Source organism: Temnothorax longispinosus, chromosome 3 (assembly GCF_030848805.1).
Source record: "Temnothorax longispinosus isolate EJ_2023e chromosome 3, Tlon_JGU_v1, whole genome shotgun sequence".
Classification (NCBI taxonomy): domain Eukaryota; kingdom Metazoa; phylum Arthropoda; class Insecta; order Hymenoptera; family Formicidae; genus Temnothorax; species Temnothorax longispinosus.
The window spans coordinates 7,569,835-7,590,401 of record NC_092360.1 but is presented as its reverse complement, the minus strand read 5'-3'; the positions used below and the strand labels follow the sequence as shown (position 1 = coordinate 7,590,401).

Genomic DNA, 20,567 nt, shown 5'->3' with positions numbered 1-20,567 from the left:
ACAATACTGTGAATAAGGAGTAAAATAAAAAAATAATAATTTGCTCACTTCATGGTTTGCCGTCGCCTGATACCTCCCAGGCTTCGTCTTTCTCTCAAATTCGTTCGTGTAACACAACATTCGCGAAAACATGGCTAATTATGACCGTGCGTGCCAACCATTAAAATAGAATAATCACACGGCATTTTGGACGACACTCTCGACGTTAATCACACACGACACGCACTTTACTACTGTATACTGCAACGAAATTCAATTAAAACGCGATCGTGAAAACGCTCTTTAAAAAGATATGAAGCTCTATTGATCTTTCGACTGCACTCGCAACTCGAATCTCGCAAATTAACACATGAAACGACATGTCAAATAATCAAGGGTTTTGATAAATCACGATATATATATTTATGCCGTGCGATTGACAAATATCAAAATACGAGCTTAATTACGAACGTACTTATTAATTAAATATATACAGTGAGATATACATATTAGTAGTAATAAATAATCGATATATTAATTGTTCATCATTTTAATTAACTAGACACCACAGACGCTTCGCGCGCGCTATTTAGCTTTAACATTATGCTATTACTATATTAACTCCTTGATGCACACAACTGTCAAAATATACGATGACAGCTGCAAATGAAGTAATCGGCATCGCGGAAAAACGACAACAATAAACTTCGATATAGATTCGAGTACTCATCGACTTTACATCTCTTTTTTAGGTGTGGATTCACGCTGTCCATCCAATTGTGACAAGCAAATTACGTTCAGATAAAAAAAATCAAAGTGTTCCATTGTAAAACACATTCAAACTTGATAATTAAAAAATTATTATTGCCTGCGATAAAACGATATCGCAATAAAACAATATTTTATAATCTCCATTCCCTATCGCTTCGAATCCACGAAATAAACAAGTTGCGCGAAGTACTCTTGCTTCGAAAAACAGTCAATGCACTTACAATCGTTAATCGTGGGAGTTAATTAATTGCGCGGGCGGATAGTAATTAAATTGTTCGTAAGAAATAATCGTGTTCGGTGTCTTCTCTCAATACGATCGCGTTTCGGTGAGCAGTGCAACAAAACGTAGAACGATACGCGTCACTTACTTGCCGACTCGAATCTCATCAAACAAGTAACAAACACGGCGCGCAGCGGCTTTGCAAATCAACAAACAAAGGCCGTGTGCCGACCAGCTTTACAGATATAAAAATATTTAACGTATTTATATATGAGAGATAAAGGTACGAGATATTCTGTGCTACTTCCGCTTTAAATTATAAATATATAATCGCAGCATTTTGTTATCTCGAATGACTCGATCTAGGAACTCGAATATTATATTCCACGTTATCGATCTCAAAAATGCCAGTTAAATTATATTTAGATTATAAAAGTTTAAAGCACGATACGAGATATATCCGAAGCTAAGCATCGTTAAGAAGATAATTGTTGCCTGTTAAGTATAGCGAAACAATAATTTATATAATCTCTCCACCGTTCTTATCCTACTACTCCAGATAAATAAATCATGTAAATATTTGCTTCGATACCTTTGTAAATTCTTACTAACGTGAACTAATAATTGTTTACTGTACAATTATGAGATCATAGATACGAAATAAATGCTGAACATATTAGATATATTCTTTACGTCTAGAAAAATGTTACAAGATTTAAGAATTATAAACGTACATACGCATATGATCTTTTGTCAAAAATCGAATCGCGAGAGATAAAACTCGGACTGTGTCTCCAGATGATCTTCATCCGAGTTCCTCGATTAAATCGCAATTGCAAATACAAATAAAAAATGGCCGGTAACCTTTATCTCTTTGACAAATAAAAAAACTGATTCTCAAGATCCATTTATTAGAATGTATTACGTCTCTCAAAACTGCCTTTATTTAGTTTTCCAGTAGAATTATAACTATTAAATGCATGCCTAAGAAATGTATTTTAATCTACAAATCAAAGGTAGATGTAACATATATTTTAAGACCTTATCTGATCAGAATTCGTCGACATTCTCGTTGACACAGGCCACAATGAACAACTATTAAATATTGCCACGTCACATCCATGTGATAAATGACGTTTATCAACGTTTATCAACTCGGGCATCGTATAAAAAATAATTAACCGCAGGCGCGCTTTGGCCTCATTTAAAAATCATGTTGATGTAATTAATATTACATGCTTTCACTCGATTATTATCAGAACCTCATTGTAAGACGCTGCCAGGATATTAAATGACAAGAAGTAAAGGATCATAGTATAGACCAAGCCTTATATAATTTATGCGGAACATAGTAAACATCGTAAAAACATGAAAAATCCATTTGTAGCGGAAAACTTTTCAATATTCTTTTATCTAATGATTTACGACTTTACATAGTCGCTGTTAATGCGGCATTTATAATTATAATTATAAATCTTGAAAGCATTAATATTCCTTGTATTGTCAGAATAAAATTATAACGACAAACATAACGGAAATTTGAAAAAACTATTGTTACGGATAAGGCAAGAGAAATGTATAAGAAAATCACTTAAAAATTAGAAAGAAATAGAAAAATCTGGTTGTCTCCTTTTTCATTATAAGACGATAATGTCCACATAGAACGGACTCGTTGTTATTTCTTCATAAATTCTAGAATATCTCTGCACGTATCATCACGTAGCTCGTAAGAATATCTTTAAAAAAGTACTAGATTCCATATAAAGAAAATCAAAATGTATAGCACGCTACTAAGAGTTAATTTAAAAAAAAAAAGTTTCGTGCAGCAGATTTCTCGTTTCCAACTTTTTTTTTAATTTACTCTTAAGGGCATGCTATAAATTTCAATTAGAAATAAGACGATAACTCGCTGGAAATTGCACGGCGTAGAGTGGAATTTACCTTGTGCCCCAGTCAGCACGGTCCAGATTCTCCCGCGGGATCAATGGGTCGTTGCTCCTATGCCTGCGACGACCAGTATAGGAGTAGCGACCGAGGCTGCGTTTACAAGAAACAACGACGTTTAAACGTCAACGCGTTTATTGTTTCTTGCATAATACATGCGCGTAAATGTTAGCAGTTTGCCTGATTCACTGAAGCGGCATGCAAGCACACGACATATGTGTGAAAACATTTTGTTTCAATTCAATAAGAATAAATATATTCTGGATTGCACGTTAAAAGAACGGAGAGAAAATATTTGTTCCTTTTTATATACAGCCTTCAATTTATATTTATCGTGCTCCAAAAGATCGGCCGGCTTGATCGATTTCTCGAGGAAATCGTTATATCCTTCTTTAAGACTTCTTTAAGATGTTTTTAATCATAATATTTTCAGAGCGAAGACGAGTATTTCTCGACAAGGGAAAGTACATTGCGGACGATCGTCTTTTTCATCGAGCGCGATAATAATTCCGTTATAAGTCCCGATTTCGTTACGCCTGTCCCTCTTTCTCTCACACTCTCCTTCGTCAGGGAAGACGATATTTATCGCGGCCTTCGGGGAGAGATATATCGCCGATCGAATCGAGCGATCCTACATGGCCTACGTACACCACAGCAGCATCGACGCCACGGAGATTGGAAAAACTTTCCCTGCATGGCTTAAGCACCGTCTTTGACAATACGGAAGAGGGCAATTTACGAGAAGATTCCATCGGGTGCACCGTGCGGCGTGTTGGCTAAGGAATGCGAGCCAAGGAAAAGGAAAAAGAAAAAAGAAGCGCCGTACGATCGCCCGGTAAAATGGATTTTATATCCCGCGGAGACTTTCTCTAAAACATAGACGGTCACGCGGATCACCACTTCGCGCGCGCGGCGAGACTTCATCTACGAGCAATATCCGATAACTCGGAATTTACGCGTGGCTGTCATCATCGAAACTCATCTCGATATTCCCCCATTATCTCTGCGCGCTGCGCCTTCTCTCAATATTCTCTCCCCTCGCCGTATTGATTGCATCTTGATATCTTGCGTTGCGCCATCACCTTTTGTAATATACGTCCGAGGAATGTTTCTGTATATATATATGTACGGTGAAAAACAATCAAGGCACATAGGGTTTCATTAAAATTGAAGGTAAATTAATCCAAAATACACACCAAAAAGAGCTGTTAATTTGTCGATAGGACGTATATTGAAAATTCAGCGCGTAAGTATATACTTTCACGTATACATAAACTGTCCTCGCTGTAAGTACTTCCATTTATTTCATTATTATTACTCCCATTATCATTTTATAATAGTCGAAAATGGCACGTAATCAAATATTCTAAAGCGCTCGGCTAATAATAGAAAACTATGCACCAGAAATTTCAAGGTAGTAAGTATCTCCAACGGCCGCGGACAGCTGTTCCAGCTTTAATTTTCATATCAACAATGCCACTGTTTCGCGACCATATCTCGGTGTGACCGCACGGACTTACGAATCGCCTGCGAATTGGGCACATCCTTCCTTCCGTACTTCCTGCATAATACGTTTATCGCTTGGCCACGAAAGATTATACAGTAGGTTAACATACATACATATACATACATACATATATACATACATATACATACATATACATTACATACATATATATGTATGTGTGTGTGTGTGTGTGTGTGTGTGTGTGTGTGTGTGTGTGTGTGTGTGTGTGTGTGTGTATATATATATATATATATATATATATCACGGATATTTAATGTAACAGACCGAGGACCTCGTATCTTTCAGTAGACCCGCTTTTCGCCATTCTCGCTATCTGAGCCACGCACTTCCGTTCGATACAGCCCGCGTTAATTACGGGCGCATACACGTTTCTTTGTCGCGTTGAAGCGGGAAAGGGATAATTGCATTTTAATGAAGGCTGAAAAGTGAGCGGCCCATCGCGTCGATGTCGTTTCCTTTAAATGGCTATAATTAGAGAGCGGATCGTCATTCCGCGGTAATGTTACTCACGGTCGGATAAACAAATCGTTTTGGTTTGTCGATGCGCGTTAACGAGAGCCCGCGACTTAATTATCTCGCCAAGCAAATCGGGACGAATAACGTATACTCGTGCGTTAACATATGTGACGAGCTGCCGTGCCGTACGGCACGTATTAATAGACAACACTCGCATCGTGTGCATGCGCGTCGTGTACACCAATGTTAAATGTCTGTCGAATGCCGGAAAACCGCGCGTACCAACGTATCGTGTCTGAAATGACGCTCGCCTTGATTGATGAACGCAAATAAACGACGACAAAGCTGTATCCGCCGTATCAACGTCTGCGAATGCGTGAAATCAAACGTGAGACCGGGTCACATATTCGCACCTGCAGAATGCGACTAACATTTTTAAAACGCCTTAAAAATCATCAGAGAAGTTGTGGCATTAAACGCTTTCTGAGGTAATCTCTCTTGAGAATTATGTTGGAGAAAATTGCGATACTTGAAATAAAGAACGCTTGAAAGAAAAAAAGTTAATCGTGTTAATTAATATTTTCTAAAATACAACAGGTAACGTCTTGTTCCAGTTACTAGCACTAATATTTTTTTTTAGTTAGATAAGACTTATTTCAAAGTTGTAATATCTGTTTTTTTAGGTCTTTATAAATACTTAGTAAAAGCATTCTTAACCGGATAAATAGAACCGTTATCTAACAATAAGTAGGTAACGGGATTCTCGTGGAAACTCACGCGTTATCCAAATATGGGTAATGTAACAATCAAAGTGTTAAATTAGCATAAAATCAAAACAACTGTCTAGATACCAAATAAAAGAACTTCTATGATAAACTTCGAATAGAAGTTCTACAAGTTTATATATAAACTACGAATTGCAAGAATAAATTTTATTTTACCGTTATGAAATCGTAGATCAAAGAAAAAGAGAGATAATTCCAACAGATCTTATATATATGCGTTCAAATATATTAAAAAGCGAGAGAGTTAATACCATTAAAAAATTTACAAAAAATTCAGAAAAAGTATTGTTTCCGCGACGTATATTACATCATTATGCTTGTTTTTTTTTTTTTTTTTTTTTTAATATGCAGGTATGATGGATAATAATAAAGCAGTCAACATTAATGCTACTTATCGCATTAGCCAATGAGCTTTTTATAATCGCCCGTAAATTGGATAATATCGCGCGTATTATACACGTTTTTGTCGTGCGTCAGTCGTCAAGAAATTACCCTTTCTCGGTGCGCTTACTGATTTCTATATTACTCGCGCGAATTATAGCGCGTAAGAAGACTGGGATTTACGTAAAATCGCAGGCGCAGGCACATTTATGTCGCAACTATCGTCCACTTCTTAATGCTAGCGGGATTCACGCGCCGCGCCGGCCAGTACCTGTATCGATGGAGCATTACATCCGACGCGGTATGCGTTTCTCCGTTTACGCAACGGTTGCCCTCCAGCGTTTTGCGCGAAGGATGAAGGATTTGCATGCGAACTATGTGGGCATTACGGTTTCATAAGGTCATCCGCCGACAGAGACTCCTCGCACTCTCAACGGAACTCGGTCGATCTTTTTCCTCTCGTGCAGCGAAGTCGCGGTGTACAACTGCTCGTACAGACCCTGTCCACGCTTTCGCAAAATCGATTCGCGATTATCGCGGTGGTGCACGAGCGAGGCTAATTAAAAATTTTAAAAATTAACGAGTGCGCATAAAGCGCGACGCGACGCGAAGTTAAATATTTCGGTTACGTAAAAGGTTCAAGCGTTTTATAAATCTCGCCATAAATAATTGTTGTGATATAAAGTTTGCTATGGCTTAACGCATACGTGGCACGTACATTTTTCTGTTAATTTATCGCTCTTCCCGGTACATTATGATCTCCCGTGCAAAGTAACGAATAGTGCCGACTCATTAACCCATCCGCCTGCCATTCCGAACGTTGTAAACGTAGCAATAAATTACCTCTTACCTACAAATTTTTAAAATAACATAATCATGCTATCATAGTTTAAAGCACCTGCTCGTATATGTCCTAATTAATAAAAATAATAGTTTCTCTAATAATTTCTTCCTCATAATAAAAGCTCTTCACTCGTAAATCACGTGGAAAATTAATCAGTATTATACAAAAATAATTAAACATTATATAAATATAATCTCTCTCTCTCTCTCTCTCTCTCTCTCTCTCTCTCTCTCTCTCTCTCTCTCTCTCAACATTCGTTTCTATTTAAAAATTGATTTATACCACATATATGAGAACGATTACTTGATAACTGAACAATTATTTGATATCCACGGTATATTGTAAAATTAATATTATATCACTTATATCTAATGATGGCTGCAATTATCACTAAGCGATTGTTAAATTCGGTCAATAAATTACGCGATGCATTTAATGCTGTTGTTGAATAAATGACGATTAAATTAGAGCCTACAAACTTTCCAATTTGAAGCAAGACAAATAACTGCTGTATATATAGAGAGAAGTAAAGTCTATACACCCTTTTCATTAAAATCGGATTACAAACCTCTTTTATCGAGCTTTCAAAATTATTTTTTATGCATATACACTGCGTTACTCATACTCACAGAATTTCTTCCAAACATAACTATTGATTTTATAAAATTTAAAAATTTATAAAAGGAGCAAAGACATTATCGCTGTACCATCAAATCTTTTTTAAATTAACCTCGCAAAAACTAAACATCCGTTAATTAAAAAAACTAACCGCGTTGTCTTTGAAAACATTAGCGGACTTTTTTCATAAATATTTATAATACTTCAAGCATTTTTAATTAGCAGCTCGTCTCGATAAAACATTTTCGATAATTATTTATTTTTAAAGCAAAGTACGACAGATCTTATCCAATCTTGATAAATAAGTCGTTAAAATTTATAGGAACGAATTTATGAAATCATTCAAATCAATAAATTTATATAAAAGGTTAAGGCTTTCAATATACGATCGTTCGAATATACCAAATCAGTTATACCCTTCTTCACATCCTTTCACGTACGATTATCGACCTTTGACTCCCGCCGACGAAAGCCGATTCTATTTAAGGATCCTCAGCGGTGGTGTGTCACCGCGACTAATCTCGTTGCCTTATGTACGAGAGAAAGACAATCACTCCGTAACGGTCGTGACGTAAGACGCGCGAAATCTTCGGGTTTCTATGCGCAAAACTCCGATAAGATCGTCCGCTTTGTTACACACGAGGGAGAGTCATTCATTATCGCGTGCACGCAGTCGATTATGGTGTTCTGCGCCGGAATGTCGCGAATGAGTTTTCACCAGGGAGAGTGCTGCTGGATGGACTTCCGATGACGCGTCGACGCCTTTCCAGAGAGGCAGACGCGCTTTTGAATCGATAATATCGGGGTGAGAGAGAACACTTCCGGCGCGCGACGGGCCTCGTCGATTTTCAATCGGGCACGACCACGAGAGAATCGTGTCGGCCGGATTGGCGCCGGGATAAGTAATTTTAAAGTCGGAAGCGTGGGATTATCATCGGGGAAACCTGATTGTCGTTGTTACATAACGCGAGCCCCGCGCGATAGGCGTAATTTATTGCGTTTGCACGCGCAGAGTTTTATTCCCTCTACCCGTTATCATCGCTATAATGAAACATAAATTTTAGATACACGAGGAGGTGCTAGTGCCCGCCTTGGCTTATTCAGGCCATTTACGCAATTTTTCCATACTGTAAAAATAAGTACTATATCTCGGAAACGAATCAAACTTCCTTCGGGCGGCTCGATTTGTCCGAGTTAGATCTTTAAGATTAGATAGAAGATAAAAAAACTTAATATGCGCAGCTTATTTTTATTTTATAGTTAATATTAACTGTAGCTCGATATGATCGAAATATCACAATATGGTAATTGATCATGAAAATAAACTTAATGCACAGATATCTCCTGATAGTATCTAAAATATAATATTTAGTAATTAATCTTAGAAATCAATTATGTAAGCTGAACAGTTTTACTATCTCTCGGCAAATCTTGCAAAGTTTTGTTTGTTACAACCATTACTTTCTCATTTATTGAAACATTTAATCTGGATGACATTTAATAAATCTACTTGGGTAAAAATCACAAAATGATTCTAAATATAACTTGTGCGCGAACTATCAAATAAAAAAATTTCGAGCAGCCAAAACATATCTGTCAAAATAGCGAACGTATCCAGCTTGTTACGAGAGTTGAGAGGGAAAGAGAGAAAGAGCGGTACGCGTGTGATATTCACTTAAATATTCTTGAAAAATTATTTACATTGAGATAAGCAAGCAAATTATCGTGTTGAATCGAGTCACGATAAGAAGAAATCTGCATTACGTATTTAGAAGCTTAAACTCTCATCAAGTGCGTGAATCTTTCAATCAAACAAACAAGCTCGCTTAATTATCCTCCGAAAGATAATGCCGCTCGTGCGATGTGTACTCAATTGCCCAAAATACGATAAACAATGTTGCGTTATCAACGCTGCGTAATGGAAATATCGTAAAGCGAGGAGTATACCCGTGCCAAAACAACGCGTGGGTCTGTTAATCAAAAGATTAAGATTATTCTATTTTCGTCGATCAAATTAAACTCATCCGATTTCCAAGCGCCGCAATATTATGTTTTTTTTTTCGCAGGAGATAGTGCATGCTATTCGCTATGAAAGTTACGAAAGTGACAAATGCGAAAAAGAGTCACGATTTTAATGTCTGCAATAACGCGGGAACTTTAATAAAAACGAGACATAAATATACTTTTATCTTTTTGCATTAAATGTATTTTCTCTGTAATTTTATTTTATGTATATCGGATTACAGACTTCACCTTTGTTACTTGACTCCGAAAGTCGAGATGTTATTAATGAGTTTCAAGCAATGAAAAATGAAAGATAAACCCGCAGAAGGGAGAAAAATTGAGTTTTCATAACAACTTTTCAAGTCTCATCATTTTTAGATATTATTATCTCGGTACCGATCTATTTCTAAACGAGCATTAAAATTCTTTTTTTTAATCTTATAAAAAATTTCAACAGAAATAACATGTATCACGTTAAAATTAAAAATCGAAAGTTGTTACATTAAAATGCACATTAAAAATATTTAATAATTCATAAATTAAATAATGCAGACAATTAATTGTGAAATAAATACTACATGTTCATAAAGTTTTATTCCTTTATACAAGAATGTGTTTATAAAATCTTTATGTTCGTCACAATCTTGATATCGCACCTTGGTTTCATCAACAAGGTATATGGCAAACATAAATATTGCAATGTTCGTAGAAACACACGAAACACGTGTGATGGATAAGAAAACTCATAAAATGTGCTAAATAATCTCCAAAACACATGCTATATAAATTCTTAACAACAATCACTTATTTGACAAGCTGCTAAGAATTGGATCGCGTTGCGCGGGCACGCCGCCTAATTTTCGACAAGAAGTCACTGCACTCGAGAATGGAGGCACGTAGACGAACGCACATTGACGGGCTCCTTTCGCGGTCTATCGACCGCTCCGCGTCTATACGTCATCGTCGTGGTTGCAATTTAAATCTGCGAATCCACGAGTCACCTTTTACGCGAACCGCACACGTTGTATATCAGAGCCGGTCGAGCCGTGTGTCTGGCGGGATTAATTACTGTAGCAGGAGGTCTAAAAGCACATCTCATCTTCACCGCGAGCATTTTCGATTTATGACATACGTAAGTATGTACGTCCGATCCTTAACGCATTAACCTTTCGAGCGAGAGCGAAAGAGACGAAAGAAAGAGAGAGAGAGAGAGAGAGAGAGATACCGTTAGCCGACTCTCGTTTCACTTTCGCGACACTTGTAACGTTACACGGGCGCGCGACCTTCTTCTGGTATTTTCGGGTAAATAAGAGATGCCGCACTCGGGTTGGCAACGTCAGAGGATCGTGCGTGTGTCTGTGCAATATTCTCCCGCGGAATATTACACATACACACGAACACATACACACGCAAAAATAACATCGACAAAAAATACAAACGCCGACTTCAGTCGACGTTACGAAAATCTCGTTGTAACTTTAGCCTCGGCCTCGGCCTCGAAATAGGCCATGTATCGGGCCCCCAACGTATCTCCGAAATAAACTTTCCATCAATAATTGCGATTGCGCAAATTAATACTTTGAAAGTAAATTTAAAAAAAATCTTTCACGTTTGCTATCATTAATATTAAAATTCATGCGACTAATCAAATTTTATAGTATGTACAAATAATTATACTTATATATCGATGCAAATTCTAAAATCAGTTTCGATCTCTACTATGTAAGATCCTTTGGAGCGGAGTGCTCTTCTTCATTTGCGATTAAAAATTCGAAAATTCGAAACAACTCTCGATCTTAAGTGTTATCTCTACGAAAAAAGTAAAAACAAAATGCGGTTGGAAATTCACTTTCAGTATATAGGAAATATATGGAATACGACGTGAATCGTAGATGTCGACGTTCTTTATTTGACACGCTCAGATTATGCTTATTATATTTAGATTATGCATATCATTGGACGAGATCCCACGCATGCTAAAATTACCCGTACTTTTCCTTCGATATTTTCGTTACTTATCGTCGACTAATGGTACAAACATCTTCGGAATCTATGTCACTGGTCGATCGATCGTTAGTTTGCGTTAATGTAATTTTATACAAATCTGTATAGATAAACTTTGCCTTTCGTATCTAAAAAAATTATGTTCGGCCGCTGTTATCGTTCGTACATTAGCGAGTTAGATGACGATTGCAATCCGGCAAGAAAATACACCATTCAAGAAAGTTCGATCTTCAATACGTCGGCAATAATCTTATTTGTCGCGATTCAAAAACAGTCATCGTCCATTCCTCCTCTCCGGTATCATCTCCCCAATCTCATTTATCGCGTGTATGCTCCACATCTGCACGAATCACGAGATTTTCAGTATTGCATAATACGCGGTAAACATGTTTGGCACATTTAAACACGATTAAGGATCCATTAAAGCATCGACATTTTAATCATTTACGCACTTGCCGAATATTGCGAAGCAACCGACAGAACCGACAGCCTGCAGCGTCGCAGATGACATAATCTCGGAGAGAAGCGTTTACAAAAAAAAAAAGTAAATTAACAGAAGCGCAACGCGAGAACGCGAGTAATTTCGATGTAAAAATGCACATTCCAAAATTTATTAGAGATTCTTATGCAGTAATGTAGCATTGTTCAGCTCCCCGGTATTTCTTCCCTGTAACGCTGCCTTTCTCAGGTCACGAAAGTATTTATTATCTTGAGAGCAATAGTATCGATAACACTTTTCAATCAAAATATTATGTAAGTAACTCTACGTTTATCACACTGTGGCCTGACCAATCGATAACCGTGCCATTGCTCTGGGAGCAATCTCGTTGTTCGGAGGTGCAGAGAAGATGACGTCATTGCAGACGCAAATGATCGTTCGAAGAACGGAGGAGTGATGCGTGGGAGTGCGATACAAGAGTATTAAAAAGCTCACGCTAGGCAACGACGACCACAATTAAGGTGAAATGAAACAGTTAAAAAGTATTTATGTGAAGAAAAAGCAACTCGTATAGATACGAGAGAAATCACTTTCTTATTCGGTTACGAAGTTTCGGTGTTTACGTCCAAATTTTGATTAAAAACGAGTTTTCAGCAATCGGCTAATCTCATCTCTTCGTAATCACGTGCCAATAGATATTATCCAATTTTCTTCTTTTTTTCTCTGTTACATCTTGTATTAAACTTTTTTCTTTTATATATTGATATCAATTTTTAAGACAATAAAATTTAACCCTAATCCCTCCAACCAGGAACTTTCGTGTCCCACGCGTTTCTAACGTCGTTTTGTTCCGGTCGTTTGTTCCGGAAAACCAACGGCCGTGGGATAATCCCCCCTATCTATAAAAAAATTGTTATAGTAGGGAACATCAGGTGGAAATTTCAGAGCCCTAGCTTATTTACTTTCGAAACGGCAAACAGTCAAAATCTCGTTAATTAAATGGCGGAAAAAAACGTTGGAGGGATTATGGTTAATTTTTAGCAAGTTTTAACCAATTTTAGCCAAAAATTGCTAAAAAAATATTTCTGAAAATAGATTTTAGTGAAAATAGATTGTCATACGATATTACACCGTGACATTCTTAGATACAGATAAAATTATTATTATTAAAAATTAACTATTTCAGAGATCTCGTTCGCCAACAAACTTTTCACGATCTCTGATCTAACGAGCATGTAATGATAAATTATTTTTTATCCAATGTTCATTAGCGTGATGATTTATTAAACTACTTTGTATGCTTAAATTATTAAAAATGAATGAATCGTCAGTTTAAAATCGTCAATGCATATTTCAAAAATGTTAATGATATCATTGATTACTTTGTATTTATTCTCACTACGTAAGTAAATAATTATCTTATCACGCGTGACCCTTTTCTCAACCGCGGTGGAAAATATTTCTGCCATATGCGCGCATCGAGGGCATATGATAAAATTTCCGGAATGTATAGAAGTCGTGATATCAATGTCATTCGTATTTTGATCGTTTGTAATACATGTTGAATAGCATTTTTATTAGAGACTTATCTTTATGCTACACTATGGAAAGTAACGCAAGTTAGAATGCGTAAGAAGGCAGGATTGCGTAACTTTGTACTCATGTTAGAAAATTTTTTTAAGAATATGATTTTCTCTATACATCGATATTTCCATTTCATGCCTACGTAAAGAAAGAAAGGCATATGAGCAGTATTTCGTTACGTAAATTTAGTCAGAAAAACCGTGTATGCTCTGTATACACATCACATACATCCGAATGCAGAAACAATTTAAACTTCGCTAAAGTATTAATTAAGTTTCGTTTGAGGTGCGCATTACTTGACGCTATAATAAATACAGTACATATACAAATATCATCAAAGTGAGCATCCGTGCATGCTTTCATAAATTTTAATAACGGTCGGGAAAATTTTGTCGCACACAGATATCCCACGTATCACATATTTATCACAATGTCATTTAATATGTGCTTCAAGCAAAATTTCAAACTTTAAGTAAAATTTAAATTATTTCTCTATTCGAATGTGTTTATGTAAAAAGATACTTTGCATTAAATTATATGTTTTTATTATGTATTTATTTGTATTATATATTTTTTTACGTACTTTATTTTACATATATGTATATATATATAATAAAAATAAATATATAATAAAAACATAGATATAATTTAATGCAAAGTGTCTTGCGACGAAGCAGACAATGCCGCGCGGCGAGCCACGTGATCAATATCACCTTTCATTGAAACTGCGACCGGTAAATTAATACATACCGCGGCACTGATTGGCCAACGCCACCGTCGATCGTGGCCAGCCGCGAACACCCGTTATGCAAATTTAATAATTGTCGTTCCTTATAAATTCTGCCCTTTCCATTCGTTTCCCTTCTCGCCGTGTGGCGATCAAATCGGAGCGCAGTTGCGTTCGGTACACGCGGCACACGCACTTAAGCGGAAAAACGGCATTTAAATGGGAATGCTCTTTATCCACGCCCACGATCAATCAAATAGCGCGAAATCACCTATCGACGGATCATTCCGCGATATTTCGTAAAACGGTATCACACTGAAGTAACCGAATTCTCGACAGAATGTTCCAAGTGCTGGAATAGAGTCTCCGTCGTCGAATGTTTCGTGAAAGATCCGGTAATAGATTACAAGACTGTTTCACTCTAAAGACAAATAAGTTGCGGAATTGTATTAAAAATGATTAACTCAAAATATCGCCATCGATATTTTCAGGGTGTGAAAAATTCTACAGATATCTTCTTGTCCTTTTTGAGCTCGCCAATGAAAGAAAATAAAGTATTTCATGCACTTTCTTTCTCATTGAAACTTCTAGGGCAATTTAAAAGTTTGGAAACACGGACAATTCAATTGAATCTGTACTCGCGCGAGTAATTAACTCGATCGAAGATCAGCGATCTCCGATTGCTCGAATGCGCGCGATTCTTAAAGAGATTCCTCCAATTTCACTTATCTAATCGCCATTATCTTTTTCACGCACGAATTCTCTTGCACATGCAATAAAGATTCCGATTTGATAACGCGCAAGGAAGCACGTTTCCTCGAAGCCCGCAATCTCGGAAATAACGAAAGACGAACTGTTTAGATTTAGAGAGATTGACGTATCGCGTGTGTGACTCCGGATAATAAATAACGCAAGCGAACGACAACGCGGATGTATATACGGAAAATATCATCCTTGTAACCTACAAATTCTTTGGCTTTGAAGAGGATCTTCTCGATAACTCGATAACGGCGAAGGAGAACTATTTTACTTGAGTTCATTTTTAGACACGCTAATTTTCAATATTAAATATCTTGGTAGATTTAATTTAAAATTCCACTAAGATAACTAAGATAAGATGATCACTTAAAATCAACTGATAAATAAATTGTTATATATAATTCCAAAAATTCTACAATTTTATTCAACTCTTTAAAAAAAAAATGATTTAGTATTAAAATTGTTAAAGAATCTAGAAATAAAAAATCTTGAGACTGTCTTTAGAAAGTAAAAATACAATCGAAAAAAATTCTATGAAGCTACAGCTGTTCTAAATTACTTGTTGCTAAATATATATATCTATGTATTATTTCATTATATTATTTCAGTTCATAATTATGTATCATGATTTTTGAGAGAGAAGTCTTACACGTGTGTTCAATTTATCATAATTTATACTTAAAGAGGTATTAAATAAGATAAGTAATTAAATTGAAATGTTACTTGTTTTTAAATCTGTTTTTATATACTTCATTAGGTATACGATATTTATGAAGGGGGCTAGATATTTCGTCAAAAAGACAAGTTTTTTAGAATTAAAACTCTCGATTTAGGAAACAAGTTTTCAATGCAAATCGTAAATCGAAAATATTCGTATTTTTAATTTACAATTTGCATCGAAAACTTGTTTCCTACATCGAGATTTTTAATTCGCTTTCTTTTTATATTCGGTCTTCTTTTTATTCAAATTGGAGCCACAATATACTTCATATCTGTTAATCTGAGAAATAGCCACTCTGAGAAATAGACGACAAAATAAATTATCCTTTTTTAATAGCTATGTAAATTATAAGAAATAAAATATTAAAGATAAATCAATAAAAGTAGCTCTTTTTTCGATCACGTTAATTCACTGGCACAAAATTAATGGCAATCCGAATCTAAATAATTGAAACGAGGAAGAATCATGCTACTACAAATCGTGTAGAATCTATCGAATTCCAAGCACGTTATTTGTCAGTCTACTATCTCGTTGACCCTCACAATCAGTTACTCGCGTGGGTTGTAAAACACACTCCAGTCTCAGAAATCAACTAAATTCACAAAGTAAAATTTTATCGATCGAATGCAGCATAATTTGTTTCACAAAAATAAAGAACTTCCGCACTTGTCTTTATCTAACAAATATACAGAATATTATTAATCTTCCTGAGAGCGTTTTTCCCGATTCTATTATTAACCTTTATCTAATTGTAAATCATTAAAGAGAACGATGAAAATTGAGATGTAACGGGGTGTTATAAATACACCTCTCGCGCGAGTAATTACCGAGAAAAAACCACGCGATTGACGTTGGGTTACGAAGAATTACAATCGCAGATTATAAAAGTGGGAAAAAAGATATAAATCGGACAAGTTAGAGACACGCGTCAATGTTGTGTTCCAAGCGTCAGACAGATTCGGAGCGACCGCACGTCTCCGGCAACGAAACAATATATTTATACTAAAGTCAATGTAGGACGCGAGCAAACACGCGAAGGACAGAGGCGAGGTAAACAGTGGTACGTGCGCGCGAGGGGAGCAAAAAAAAACAACCCGCGCGCGTTGACGTTTCGCGGCTTTCAGATTTGCGTACCGGAACCCGGAACGCGAGGAGAATCGTCCCGAGTTGCCGGGGAATCGATCGCGGGGATCGATCGTATATGCGCCGGCGAACGCGCGGGGTGTCGACCTCCCCGCCGCAGTCTCCGGCCCGCGAGAGGGTTGAACGACTTGGTCGCTGAGTCTCGCAGCCCCTCTCGCCCTCCCTCGTCCCCGGCCGTCGGCGCTTGGCGCGCCGCAAATGGGCCGAGAGGCGAGGTTCGCTTGCTTCGCCTCGCACCGCATATACGCGCCGATGTGTGTATATATATATATGTACGACTTGAAGCATTACGTAAGACGTAAGAGCTTACCTGCATCAGCGGCACTTGGACGAGATCGGCGGGTCTGGCTGACGGCTTCCCGGAGGTTACCGTTTCGTATCTCGCAGGGACAATGACGGCGGGGACCTCGGTCCGCGCGGCTTTCGGCTTGGTCGAACGCGGCGCGTCGCTGCAGGCTCCGGCCTCCATAGTCGCTTCCAGGACGATTCTCGTCTCCGTCGGGTTACGATGACAACGACGACGGCGGCGACGAGACACGAGAAATTCCAACGGATGGAAACGGGGGACACCTTCGGGTTGCGCGCCGATCGCGGATCGATTTGCCGGCGCGACGCGACGCGAATCGGGAGATCCGTAGAAGGCGACGCCGACGGTGTCGATATTCGAGATCGCACAGATCACGCCGCGCGAGGCGCGAGGGGGCGAGCGGAGTAAGCGGACTTCCGACTCCGAATTCGGTTACGCGCGCGCGCGCGCACGCCCGATTTTCAGCGGCGCGAATATCACGTGATTTCGATTCGCGAGCGCGTAAACTGACGCGCGCGAGAGAGAGAGAGACGACTGCGTCGTCTCTTCTTCGGTCGATTCTTCTAAATTCTTCTGATAAGGCGGCAAAAAGTCGGGTGGTGGATCGTCGCACAGGGGAGTCGCGCGCGCGAGGCACACAGACAAGTCGAGGCACAAACACGCTCGATCGCGGACACCTTCACGCTTGTACTCCGGCCGCGGCGGCAGCGGCGGCGGCGAACGGCCCGAAGTCAGGCACAGGTACTTACCGCGGTATTAACGTGAACGGTATTATTACGCGATTATTATTACAAGGTCGAGAGAGATGCGGAAGATACGGAAGAGCGACGAGACAATTGCGTGGCGAACGACGGGGTTCGGCACTGCGAGAATCTCTCGTCGCAGTCGTCGCCTCGGCCGGTCCCGGCTCGCCGCCGTCGCCCCACCCGAACGCAGCCGAATGCCGAGCAACAGCCTCCCCCCCGCCTCCGCCCCGCCCGCCTACCGTCTTCTCGCTTCTCGCTCTCCCCGCGCCACCCTTGCGACTAACCGTCTGCCGTCTGCCCGAAATTACCCGAGAGAGAGAAAGAGAGAGAGAGAGAGAGAGAGAGAGAGAGAGAGAGAGAGAGAGAGAGAGAGAGCTTCTACCGCCGTCGCGTCGTCGTGTGTCGTCGCGGTGTTGACCGTCGACGTTCGCGTCGTTCCCGACGTCGTGGCCCGTTGTCTGAAAGCCGAGCGAGGTTCGACGACGACGAGGAGCGACGAGGAAGATGGTTAGCTCGGCTCACCAACCGCAATTAGCCAACGCTGGCGCGAACGCGGAACGCTTCTCGCGACTCGCCGACCCTTCTCTTAATGCGGATTACGTTCGCACGCATTGGTACTTTGGGGTTGGTTTAGAACTATTGCGAATATTATCTTAATCGCGATATCCATATTGTTTCAAAATCACGGTGAAAACGAGTGTCAACTCGATTTTATAATCCAAGTGTTTAATTTGAAGTTATAAAGTTATAATTGTATATCAAATTATCCCTTTGACAAGCTTTTAAATACTTGGGTTATAAAATCAAGTTGACACTCATTTTTACTGTGATTTTGGAACTACATGGATTAAGATATATGTATATGTATAAATCCGAAATTATTATATAATTTATATATACAATCTAAAAAAAGTCTACAATGTAATCTTATAAACTCAGTTTCGTAAAATATCTGGATTGCACATACGCATGTGTGTGTTTTATTATTCAGTTATTAAAAATATTTACCGTAATTTGAAAAAAAATCTAAGTGAAAGATACAGCGATAATACGCACATTAAAGTATGAGAATTTTCAGAAATTAGATTTACGTAGAAAGCAAGTTTTGAAATTCACGAGAATTACAATAAGTAGCATGGTGATATCATAAATAGTTGAACATTTTGCAACACATCCTATGTTTTGCCATAATTAATGAAAGAACGAGCGTAATGAGAAATTTTACTTTATTTCCTCATCTCTATGTTTCAGATAAACGCAGATAATCTTATCCTGTTTCTGCAACCAGATCTGTGTTTCTACAGCCGCGTCGTCGTATTGTCTTGGCAGGATGTACTCTCGAAAGGTAACGCGTCAAATTAATAATATTTAAGAGCTTCAGTAGGCATCGCCGTTAATTGTTCTGTGAGACCTAATACATACATCGTGTGAGAACTCTAAAATAACAGCTGGGAGGTGACCGTGACGGTTGCGAAGCCGCAAAAATATTTGTTTACACGTGGCTGACAAACGTGTCGAGCGAAATATCTAGCAGTTATACGAGATCACGTAAATAGGAAAGGAAATGAGAGAAAACAGATGGGAGATGTACTTCCAGTTTATAATAATGTCTCGAAAAGTTTCTATCCGTGATTGACGCGAAGTTAAATTAAACTCCCTCTTGCTTGTTAAGAGAATTTAATTTTAAAAGTTTTCTCTTAATAACATTAATCTATTTTAATTGCTTCTAAATTTGATTTTAAATACATTGTACTTTTAGTGTGCTTATATAATAGTATATATGTATTCATTTCTAGTAAAAGAGAAATAAAGCAAACGAATTTTCTTAATCTCAAATACGATTCGATTTCAAATCAAATCGGCCTGACCTTAATCTTAATCACAAGGCAAAATTTATAGTAATCAACACGGACACTAACACATTGCAAATTTATTCGGATAATAAAATTCAGTTAAATCTTTAAGAGTACTTCAAAATAGAGAACTTACGTGTAAATTTTAGATTTTTGAACAGTCAAAGATAAGAACATTTAGGTAATCGCAGATAAAAATATTACTTCTTTTCTCGTTAACGGTCAGTAACTTTTGGTCGCACCTTATCGAATTAGTTTTTTACATCGTCTAATTAATATTTCCACGCTCTAGAAACTCGCCAGTATTCTTTTTTTTACGTAACTCCTCCAGTATTGCGCTATATTATTCTACATTGTATTATATGTCGGAAGTAATAACTCGCAAACGTGCAAATACGTGCGTTAAACGTTGATTAGATTCGCGGATAGCCTCGCTGAAAGATCGTTTATAGACAATTAAGTAACTTTCCTTTTCGAAGCAACGCTTGAGCAATGCAATAATTCGCGCGTATCCGCCTCATCGCGCCTTTTAACTATTCGACAAGGTAAAAGATATCGGGACTTATCGGCGCGATCAGATTCTTGAAGCATTATCGATATCGATTTATCGTAGCTCGCTCTCATTGATAAAAATATCGTATCTTGTAGCTATCTTACGAACATACGAAATGATTCGCTTTGTTCCATTCCCTCTGCAGATCGAGTTATCTCTTTTAACGATTTTTGATATCAGCAAACGGGTTTTCGTCGATCA

General features: G+C 38.1%; 1 protein-coding gene across 1 annotated transcript in view; it reads right to left on the bottom strand.

Annotated features, from left to right (window-relative positions):
- The window catches only part of LOC139809286 (terminal nucleotidyltransferase 5C), a 118,366-nt gene extending 100,618 nt beyond the window's left edge, over positions 1–17,748 (bottom strand). The window contains exon 1 of the mRNA XM_071772060.1: positions 17,218–17,748. Within this exon, the coding sequence (XP_071628161.1) occupies positions 17,218–17,376 (159 nt within the window). The 5' untranslated portion in view covers positions 17,377–17,748. The remainder of the gene's footprint in view (positions 1–17,217) is intronic.
- Positions 17,749–20,567: the final 2,819 nt, after the last annotated feature.